This window comes from Petaurus breviceps, unplaced genomic scaffold (assembly GCF_028583685.1).
Source record: "Petaurus breviceps papuanus isolate PSGF00001 unplaced genomic scaffold, PetGlider_PUasm1.0 156, whole genome shotgun sequence".
In the NCBI taxonomy this organism is placed as follows: Eukaryota; Metazoa; Chordata; class Mammalia; order Diprotodontia; family Petauridae; genus Petaurus; species Petaurus breviceps.
This window is the reverse complement of record NW_027185720.1, coordinates 13,343,933-13,355,148: the sequence shown is the minus strand read 5'-3', so window position 1 is coordinate 13,355,148 and position 11,216 is coordinate 13,343,933. Positions and strand designations below refer to the sequence as shown.

Below are 11,216 nucleotides of genomic sequence, written 5' to 3'. Positions count from 1 at the left end.
ATCTATCTATCTATCTATCTATCTATCTATCTATCTATCTATCTATCTATCTATCTATCTATCTATCTATCTATCTATCTATCTATCTATCTAACCAAGTTCATAGGCCCTAGTTTAAGAACCTAGAGGATCACAGTCAGATCCAAACTCCAGGCTGACATATTATGGATAAAGGCCTTTCACTCTATTTTGTTCACTCAGTCCCCGAGAGCAGGAGAGAACGGGAGTGTCTGTGACTGGGGGTGAATCCAGCCTGGGGAGAGGCCCAGGATAGGATGCCAGGGGGAGAATGTTCCATCAATCTCTAAGGTCCATCCTTGAGTATTCCTGAAAGTTTGCCCTCCCCGCCCCAATCCAAACCCAAACTACCTTAATATTGTGGGGGTAATGTCTTCACTTCTTCCTGTTCTCTGCCTCAGCAGCTGAGAAGAGAAAATACAAGGCGGGAGGATGTCCAGGGACAGCTGAGCACCCTGCACTGGAATGAGGCTGCCACTTTCGCCTTCTTTCAGGACATGAAAGGTGAGGACCATAGGTGTTCCAGGAGCTTAGCCTTGGTCTGCAGAGGGAGCCCTATGATGAAGAGGTGGGAGAGAAGGGAGGGCCCTCCCAGCTAGACTCTCCCTGGCACTGCAGCCCTTACCAAGTGGGAGGGCAGGGTTGCTTCTCTGCCCTTCTCTCACTGGTCTGGGCTTCTTAGTTTCTTTCTTTGTTTTCCTCCCACTTGAATTAGAATAGAAATTGGATATATGGAGATTGCTGATCATAGGATTCAGGCTCATAAGATGTTAGAGATCACATATGTAAACATCCTTAATTCACGGCAGAGGCTGAAAGTGCTTATGCTCAAGGTCACGAGAAAGTGAGGCGTGGAGCTGGGAGTAAGTCACAGCCTAGCCTGCCTCCTTAGTCTGGGTCTGTCTCCCTATTCTGACTTCTTGACTGCCAGGTGCCTGCCTTCTTTACTCAGTTGCTACTGGAGTGCAGAGGATAGAGCACTTGATCTGCAGTCAGGAAGACCTGAGTTCAAATCTAGCCTCAGATACTTACTAACTGTGTGACCCTGGGCAAGTCACTCGACCTGTTTGCCTCAATTTCCTTATCTATAAATTGAGGGGAATAATAGCACCTGTTTCCCAGGGTTGTTGTAAGGATCAAATGAGATAATTATTGTCACATAATATCCGATGCATAGTAATATAAATGTTAGCTATAATTATTCTTTTGACCTTGATTAGTGCCAAGGAACATGAACATTTTCCTGCATAGAGACCAAAAAAGAGCTTGTATCACCATGAATCTCTATTACATGATAGCTTTTTTATTTTTGAAAATTGATTTATTTTTTAGTAATTTTGAATTCTCTCCCTCCTGCCTGCTGCTACCCCACCCATTGAAAAGGCAAGAAATGTGCTATCAATTATACATGTGAAATCATGCAAAATGTATTTCCATCATAACCATGTTGCAAAAAAGCAAGAAAAATAATGAAAGTGAAAAAATTATGCTTCAATCTCCACTCAGAGTTCATCAGTCTTCTCTTTGGGGGTGGGTAGTATGTGTCATCATGGGTCCTTTGGAATTGTCTTGGATCATTGATCAGAATAGTTAAGTCTTTCACAGTTGATCATTGTAACAATGTTGCTGTTAACTGTCTACAATGTTTTTCTGGTTCTGCTCACTTCACTTTGCATTAGTTCATATGAGTCTTCCCAAATTTTTCTGAAACTACCCCCTCCTCGTTTTTTGTAGCACAATAATATTCTATCACAATCATATGCTACAACTTGCTCAGTCATTCCGAAATTGATGGGCATCTCCTCAATATCCAATTCTTTATTACCATAAAAAGATGCAGCTTTTAAAAAGGGTATGTGACAAATTGGACACGTTAGTTGAAAAACTCTTTTCCTTATCTGTCTCCCTCTGAACTTAATTCTTTTTTTATCTATGCATTTTAAAGTGTGCTTCATTTTGACATTCTTTGCTTTCTTTTTCTTCTTTTTTTATATCTTGAATCAGCTGATATTCTTTCCCCTAAGAGGACAGTCCTTGGCTTTGACTTGTTGCTTCTGCCTAGTGACTTCTTGTTGTCTTCATCTTTTCTTTTCTCTTGTTTTGCCTAGAAAGGGATACAGGTTTTCACCCTCTTCCCATTTCTCTTTACTGAAATCAGTTCATGCCCCCCACTTTGGGCTTTTTATTTGCACCCAGCATTCATCAGTTCTTTCTCCCGAGGCAGATAGCATTTTTCATCAAGAGTGAGGGACCTCATTGCTAATCATTATAAGGCAATGAATGCTTTAAAATAAACAAAAGAAAATATTTTAAAGTTATAGTCACTGTGGAGTGATCCAAAGTTCTCTAGTGGCCTGTTCTCTATCTGACCTCCACAAATTCCTCTCCTGGATGCAGGCTTCCCATCAGCATCCTTGGGCTCTTTCTGACTTCAGCCCCTGCTAAGCTTAATCTCATTTTAGTCTCTCTTTAGCCTCTTTCCTTTTTCATTGTACTCCCAATTCACAGGTGGTAGTGGAGAACCTGGAGTACTCCTTGCTTCCCATGGCCACTTCCAGGCTCCCTCTCTACCACCATCACTCAGAAAACTTTCCTCCTTTGAGGTTCATTTTGTTTGCATTTCTCACCCAATCTGGATCCTGGTAACTTATCTACTGACTCCAAGGATGCACTCCTTCCTTCTTCAATTAAGTTCACTCCATGGCTCATGGTCTTTCTGCCTTTCCCAACTCCCATCATCATACAGTGGGATTTCAACATAGATACTGATACTTCTTCAAACACCCTACCTCTCAGTTCCTTTATCTACTGAGTTCTCATGTCTTTCAATCTCACTGCATGTTTGAATTCACCATCACCTACCCACATGTTCCATGTTCCCAAACAACTCTGAAATTCCTTAATCTGATCAGAACCTTTTATTGTTCCATCTCTTCCCATCTCACAATCCCTAGCCCTATTCTTTGCCCTCACAGTGACTCCCAGTCCCTTCACCCCTCAGTTTTCCCCCCAGACCATCAGCCTTTCACTCTTTCTACTCTTCTCCTTCCCAATCTTGATCCTTTGGGGAACCCATTCGACTCTATACTGTCCCTTCTTCAAGTCTCTGCCTCCTTGTTTTGTTACCAATCATGTCTTGCCAAACTCCAACCCTTGATTACTCCTGCCATTCACCTCCTTTGTTCCTGTTCACAAGCTACTGAATGGTGCTGATGGAAATCGTGAAACCGGTGACAGGGTCTCCTCTACACACTGCATCAGGACAACATTCTCTTGTTTCCTAATTGATTTTCTATCCCAGTGTCCACAGTGGCTATTTCAAATCTCGACTTTCCTCAAGCCTCTTATCTTTCCTCATTCTTCCTCAAATGGCACCATCTTCCTGTACTCTCCCAGCTGAAGAGCTCAGTTCATTCTTGGAAAAAACTGAGACCATTTTCCAAAAGCTCTCTCTTTCCCCCTTCTCCTTATCTCTCACCAGTCATCATTCTCATCTTCCTCTACCTCTTCCTTCACCTTGTCTCAGAGGAAGAGCTGAGTCTTCTTCTTGCCCAGGGAAATCCCTCTACCTGCCCAAGTGATCTGGTTCCATCCTGTCTCATCCAGCAGATTGCCCCCTCTGTCACCTATCTCTTCTCTTCAGTCTCTCCCTTTCTGCTGGCTACTTCCCCACTACCTACAGATACCTCCACATCTCCTGCAGCCCTGAGAAATGCTCACTTCGTCCAAGTATTGCTGCTAGCTACCATCCTATATTTTCTCCCCCCCTTCTCAGTTATAATTGAGAAGACTGTCTGTACTAAGTACTCTGACAGGTGAAATCTGAGATAACCCAGGAAGCAAAGTTTCAAGTTTCTGTCCTTCCACTTATTTCTTCTTGTTCTGTTGCAAACTCTGCTTTGTGGTTGCCGACTTTGTGATTCTACTGAAATGACTGTCCCCAACGTTACCAAAGGTTTCCCAGTGGCCAAATCCAGTGGCCTTTTCTCAGTCCTTGTCCTTCCTGATCTCTTTCTGCCTTGGACACTGTGTCATCATCTCCTGGATTTTCTCTCCTCTCTAGATTTTCATGACACTGCTCTCCTGGTTTTCCTCCTATCTCTCTGACTACTGCTCCTCAGTCACTTTTGCTGGTTCTTCATCCATATCCTAACCCCTAACTGTGGGTGTCCCCCAACTCTCTGTCCTGGACTATCTTTTTTCCCTCTCTCCTATTTCACTTGGTGACCTCATCTGTTCCTATGAATTCAATTGCCACCTCTATGCCAACAATTCCCAGAGCCCTGTATCTGTAACCATTCATTCAAGATACAGTCAAGTGCAGATCTCTACCTGGTTGTCCTAAAAATGTCTCTAATTCACTATGTCCAAAACAGAACTCATTATCTTTCCCCCCAAACACTCCCATCTTTCCACCATCCTCATTTATCCCCTTCCATGCACTCTATGATTCAGCTACCCCAGACTTCCTGCAATTCATCAAAGACGTCATTACATTTCCTGACTTCCGTGTACTTGCACTGGCCGCATCCCTGCCTGGAATGCGTCGTTCTCCCACCTCTACTCCTGGCTTCCCCGAGTCCCTCCAGGCTCTGCTCCAATCTTACCTTCTTTTTTTTGGGGGGGCAATTGGGGTTAAATGACTTGCCCAAGTTCACATGGCTAGTAAGTGTTAAGTGTCTGAGGCCGAATTTGAACTCAGGTCCTCCTGACTCCAGGGCCAGTGCTCTATTCACTGCGCCACCTATCTGCCCCACAATCTTACCTTCTAAAGAAGATTTTTCCCAGTCCCCCTCATTGCTCAAGCCTTCCACTCACTCTGTATATACCAGCTATGTACATCTTGTCTTGAGAGTAGGGCCGCTGGTTTTGTCTTTCTTGCTGTTCAGTGGCTGGCATTTAGAAAATACCTGTTGACCACATGCCTGACTCTTCTCTTAGGCATACATGAAACATCATCTGGGCATTTGTTGATGCTGTTTCTGCCCATCAGTCCCTCCTACCCTATGACTCTCCTGTTACTTAGGCTCCATGTTCCCTGATGGGTTTGTAACCTCCCCATATACTGGGATTGAGCACTGACTGCATTGTGAGTTGGGAAAGACTTGAATTCAGATCCTGACTCAGACCCTGTATGACCCTGGGCATGGCACCTAGTAGCTCAAAGCCTCAGCTTTCACATCTATAAAGAGGGATGTAAAGACACTTGCATTTGTAGGGTTGTGGTGATTAGAGTGCTTTGTAAATCCTATAATCCTAGAGAAACGTGATTGTCATTTCTTTCCCTTGTCCAAAGACTGTTGAACCTTAAGTCAGAAGGCTTGAGTTCAAATTCTGACTGTTATTTATCAACTCCATGACTGTAGGCAGGACCCATTACCTCTCTGGGACTCAGTTTCCTCATCTGTAGACTGGGAATAATAATTGTAGACTGGACACTTAATGACCACTTGCTGTGGATGTTGGATGGCTTCTGGGTGCCTTCCAGGCCTGAGATTCTGTGATTTCTTGTCCTTCCTGCCTCACCAGGCTGTGAAGGGCAGATAGGGTCATGACTGGGCAGTGTATCAGGGAAGGTGTACAAGGGGCCCTAGAATTCCATAGACATGTCTTCTTTTTGGGCCTAGTCTGCCCATCCCCCAGGGAGGACTCTGACATCATCAGCAAGAAGGGATCTTCAGGGACTGAATCCTTCTATGTCCGAGCCAACCATCCCTTGCCTGAGCAGGCCGACCCTCGGGCTCTGTGTGTGAAAGGCCAAGAGATCTTACGTGTGGTGGACCCAGCCTACAAGGGCCGGCCTGAGTGGTACTGTGCCCGAGTCGACCCCCTCACCCTTCGAGACCTGGACAAGGGCACAGTGCCCAACTTCCGGAGGTGAACGAGGGCTGTGCCCACATCGGGGAGGGGTGGCCTGTCTGGCAAGGTGTGGGAGGAAGGCCCTGGGTATAGAAAGGGGAGGTACTATGATCTTGCTCCCCTAACCAATACCCCTACTTCCCTACAGAGCCCAGCAGCTCCTGGAGGCCCAGGACAAGTGCCCACACTATGGTCGCTCCAGGAGTCACCGAGGCAGTAATGTGAGTTGGGGCTGGGGTTGGGAGGGAGTGGGCTGGCTTCTCTCTTTCCCTTTGGGTGTGATGGAGCTAAGAGAAGGGCAGGGAAACTCTGGCACAGTATTCTAGGCCCTGCTTGACCTCCTTGACTGGATGCAGCCCTTGCTCTCTCCCTCACCCTATACCCCTGACTGACCCCTTTTTCCCCATTAGAATGTAAGCAGGATGATAAGAGATTGTTGCATTTGTACTGGTATTCTCAGCTCTTAGCACAGTGTCTGTATGTAGTAGGCACTTAATAAATGCCCTATTGGTCTGTCTTTCTGCCTGTCGTATCTTTCTGAAAGTCTATCTGTTGGAAAGTCCTGTCTTTCTGAAAGTCTGTCTGAAAGTCCATTTGTGTGAAAGACCTGTCTGTCTGAAAGTGTCTGTCCGTCTATCTGTCTGAAAGTCTGTCTGTCTGTCCTATCTTGTCCACCTGTCCTGATTGACCAGGGCAGGGCTCTGGTCAATTCTCTTAATCTCTTTTCCCCTCTCTGTCCTCCCAGCTAAAGAAACGTGCCTTAGACCAGCTCCGCCTGGTGAAACCCAGACTCTCGGGGAGTCCAGGTGATCCCCAGGAGCAGTTCTTGCTAGACCCTTGCCCAGGTGAGCCCCCTATGGCCACTGTCCCTCAGACCTGGGATGTCCCGAGCTTGGGTTCTCAGAGACATGGACATAGCTATAGCGTAGTGGAAATCATCGTGGGTTTAGGGTAGAGGAGAGCCCATTATTTAGGCAAAACGTGTGAACTTTCCTTTCTCTATTGCTTGAGTCCCGCAGCTGTTAACGCAAGGGAGTTGGATTTCCAAGGTCCTTTCCAGTTGTAGATTTGATGATCCATGATCTAAGTTCCAATCCTGTCATTTATGACCTTGGGTTTTGCTCTTCTCATGTTTAAGAGATGGGAATAGGATCAGGTAATCTCAGAGGTCCCTTCCAGGTCTGGTTCTAGGCTCCTGTGGTCCTGCTGAAGTGAGTTCACCTCTCTGTGCCTCAGAGGGGTTGAATTAGATGTCCCTTGGGCTCCCTCACAGCTGGAGAGCTGTGGTCCTGTGAGAAGGACCAGAGAAGGGACCTAAGTTGTCCAAGGTCACACAGGGAGAAGTTTGGGATAAGGGTGTGCCCTATTAGCTTGTGGATATAAGATTTTGATGATGGTTCCTGAGGAGGGCTAGTCTAGTCTCTGCAGTCCGAGCACTTGCCCTGGGCTTTAGGCTGTCCTGTCTGTCTCTCCCAGAGCCTGACAGGAGCACCAAGCCCTATAGCTTAGTCCGGCCTCTGCTGGTATCCTCGCTCCGTCCTGTGGTGCTGTCCCCTGAATGCCTGGCCCCCCGCTTAATCCGAAACCTTCTGGACCTGCCTACATCACGCCTGGACTTTCATGTGTGTCCAGCAGGTAAGGATAGGCCTGAGATGGGAGAAGGGGAGAGGAGGGGACAGCAAATGCCAGAAGTGGCAGACAGAATGACGGATCATCTCTACCCCCTGCAGAGAGCCTCACTGGAGAGGAACCTTTGGTCGCCACAGCGCCGGGAGCCCCCTCGGCCCAACCTGTTCCTCAGGGCCTGGGTGTGAGAGTCCGGACCATCCAGGAATCTATTGGAAAGGTATGGAAGCATGAAGAGGGAGGGCTGGGCTAGGCAGTGATCCTTGGCGCACGGAGGTGGGATGAGTGGGTTGGGAGCCAAGACTCGTTAGCTTGGGTGTGGCAGTCGGGGAGCCTGGCATGGCCATCTCTGTGGGGCCCTCATGCAGTTTTCCTTTAGAATTCTGGGCTCCCTTCCAAGTGGAGCTCTCTCCACCATACCATGTTGAGGTAACTTGTGCAGCCAGCCATGCTGGGCCTCAGTTTACTCCTCCATGAAATCTGATCGCCCAAGTCCCACACAGATCTATTATTCTATGACACTAGTCCTGGACAGGGCAGGGTTTCTTTGTTCCCATTTATTGTATGAGGAAACATGGCTTGCCCAAGGGCCCTAGGCCTCTGTGGGTCCCAGTTGCTTCATCTATACCATGGAATGGTTGGGCCACGTGACCTCTGAGGGCCTTCCAGTTCTAGATCTTGGACCCCGTGCTCCCATGGACCCAGGTGTCCTGATGTTCAGGCCAGGGCTTTTCTCCCCCTGCCAAATCACCTCATTTTGTCTGGATGAGTAACATTTCCAGGTGGAGGTGAGGCACAGAACCCGTGATCTTCCCATGACCCTGGCTCCATCTGGGGCCATGGCCAGGGCTGGGGACAATGGTAGTGCCTGGTGGCCGGTGGCCCGGGTCTTTGACTCCAGAGGCAGAAGACGTGACCCAAAGGACTCTTTTTAACCATTCCCAAATCTAGAACAAACACTGCTTGCTAGAACTGAGCCCCCAGAGCGTGAGGGAGCTGGTGCGGAGTGAGATCTACCCGATTGTCATCCACGTGGATGTGACGGAAAAGAATATACGGGAAATCAGGTGGGGCCGCTCACCTGGGGCTGTGGATGTGTGTGTTGGGGTGGGGACATGGGAAACAGCCAGCAGCAGTCCCCAGGAAAGGACTGTGGGAGCAGGCCTGAGGGGTCCTGCGAGGGCCTGGGAGATAGAAGCTGTTTGCTGGGAGTACAAGGTTGGGAATGCTTGGAGGGCATGGCAGGACAAAGCAAGAGCTACAGTCTCTGATAATCAGGCGGTACGTAGATAGAGGGCTACACTGGGAGTTCAAATTCTGTGGATACTTATTTGCAGTGTGACCCTAGAACAGTCACTTTCTTTCCTTCTTTGGCCCTCAGTTTCCTCATCTGTCAAATAGGATACTTAAAATGCTAAGTACCTTCCTCTCAGCATTGCTCTGTAAGACCTAAACACTCTGGAAATGGGAAGGCATTATTAGTTATTTCTTTTACTTCTATCAGGCTGTTAGCCCCCTCTCTGGAAAGGAAATGTGTCCTATCTAAATTTTGTATTTACCTAGTGCCCAGCGCTGGCCTTGATCTGTTTGATCACTGTTTGTTGGATTTGTTCTTGAAGAGTGAGGAGAGACACATGTGCGGACACATGCTTTATAGATTATGGGGTCACAGGATCCCAGGTTTGTTGCTGAGAGGGACCTCAGAGGATGTTTATCCCCCTCATTTTCCAGAGGAAGTCACTGAAGCACAGTGAGGTCATGGACCTTGCCTAGAGTCACACAGCTACTTAGGGTCTGAGGTAAAATTTGAACTCACATCTTCCTGACTCCTATATTACAAATGGGGAAACTAAGGTTCAGAGAAGAGATGTGATCTGTACAGAGGGCAGGAATCAGCACTGCTCCCTGAGGAGGTAGTGTTTGAGCTGGGAGGGCCGAGCGTGGTGGCCCTGGACGCTAAGCTTAGGTCACTCTTCAGTGTCTGCTCCTGGGTGGCCTCCATTCCCTGCTCACATCCTCACATTCCCTTTGGCAGGAGTTTGCTGGGCCGTGCAGGCTGGCGAGACTCAGAGCTCCTGAGGCAGTGCCGAGGAGGGGAGCATTTGCTGTGGGACCTGCCGTGCTCCTGGGCACGGGTGGACACACATGCGTGGGCCCATGCCGAAGAACTGGCCAAGGTGGTCCGGGGCCGGATTCTGCAGGAGCAGGCCCGGACCGTGTGGGTGGAATGTGGCGAGATCTGACAGCCCCTGCGCGTGGAGCCGGGAGCCCAGCTGGCCTGGGTGCCTCTCCTTGCCCTTGACTCGTGCCTTCTCCAAGCACTTTGAAGTGGTGCAGACCTCCCTCACTCTGGGAGGTGGCCCCTCACACCCATTTTGGGAGGCTGATCTCTGGCTGCAGAGGCACTGGGGTGGATGGATCACCTGTTCTGCTCCTCTTAGGGACACTCGACACCCTAGCTGGGATCAGAGTAGTTGGGGGTGTCAGTGCTTCTCTTCTCTGCCCTCTCCCCCGCTCCCCTTTCTCCTGAGCAGTCTTTCGGCTGCAGGCTCCCATCCTATGGACAGGAGTCAGGGGAAAGCCTGACCCTGGACTGTTAAGCAAAATCTCTAAAGCAGGGATCCTTAACCCAGGGTCCACAGCCACCCAACCGCATGTGAGAATCTCTGAAGAGATTTCAGGGCATCCGTCAACTTGGATGGGGAAAAAATGACAGCTTTCTTTTTAGTCTTTAACCTAAACTCAGTGTCCCCTTCAGTTATGAATGTAGTTAACAAACCACGATGCCAAGCAAGGCCCACTGGCATCCCCAGACCTCCTGCTCCAGAGGTTTGGTCCATAACAAAGCCCTGACCCAAAGGCCCTGTGTCTAGCTGCTGCTCCTTCTGCCTGGCCCTCACTGTGTTGTTCGGCCTCCTGGGGTGCTTCCATACACACGGGCCTACACCTGCCTCCCATGTGCCTTTGGGCTTTCTTCCTTTCTCCCTCATTCATGGAGGCTTCCTGCCTGTGCTCACATGCACACACAAGTACATACAGACGCACAGTGGTCACACTGCTGCGACCTAGCCCTTGCTTACGGACATACACAGACACATGCCCACGATGCATTTGTCACAGGCACTTCTCGCAAAGACCAGCCCAGGAAGGGTCGTGACTTTCTACAGGTCACACAAGTGGTGAATGCCAAAGGCAGGATTTGAACCCAGGCTCTCGGGTCCAAATCCAGATTTCTTTCTCCTGAACCACACTGTTACCATGTTAAATGTGCCCATTGATGACGTGTGGGCCCGATTACATGTGACCCCGCTTGGTCTCGTTGGCCCTTTCTTACACCAGTTATCAGCTCTCACTTTCCCCCAAGGACTCTCCAGGCTGCCCTGCTCTTGCATAGCATATGTACAAACACATGTGTACGTGGTCTCACCTGTATTTGCAGAGCTTACCCATGTTCACATGCATCTCCTTGTTCTCCCCTGTGACTGTAGACACCTTCATGCTCTCACGGGCAATCTTGCCCCACTTTTTGCACACACATGTGCATTTGCACATACCTCAGTTCCCCTGTGAGACACTGAATGAAAGCTCTGGAAACTTCTGTGGTTGGCTAAAACTGGAGACTTCACTTACACTGTGTGTAAGTTATTAAGAGACTCGTTTTATTAGGAATCTGCTGTACAAAGAAGAAAATTAAACGCCATTTGATATAGAAA

The 11,216-nt window shown here is 48.5% G+C and overlaps 1 protein-coding gene across 7 annotated transcripts in view; it reads left to right on the top strand.

Annotated features, from left to right (window-relative positions):
- CARD10 (caspase recruitment domain family member 10) overlaps window positions 1-11,216 on the top strand; it is a 43,560-nt gene extending 32,344 nt beyond the window's left edge. For 6 of the 7 annotated variants that reach the window (XM_069082095.1, XM_069082092.1, XM_069082099.1 and 3 more), the window contains exons 14-21: window positions 420-522; window positions 5,646-5,895; window positions 6,026-6,098; window positions 6,623-6,722; window positions 7,354-7,512; window positions 7,608-7,723; window positions 8,455-8,570; window positions 9,539-11,216. In XM_069082095.1, coding sequence (XP_068938196.1) covers window positions 420-522; window positions 5,646-5,895; window positions 6,026-6,098; window positions 6,623-6,722; window positions 7,354-7,512; window positions 7,608-7,723; window positions 8,455-8,570; window positions 9,539-9,746 — 1,125 coding nt within the window. In that variant the 3' untranslated portion in view covers window positions 9,747-11,216. The remainder of the gene's footprint in view (window positions 1-419; window positions 523-5,645; window positions 5,896-6,025; window positions 6,099-6,622; window positions 6,723-7,353; window positions 7,513-7,607; window positions 7,724-8,454; window positions 8,571-9,538) is intronic. The other variant, XM_069082093.1, reaches the window with a different exon arrangement.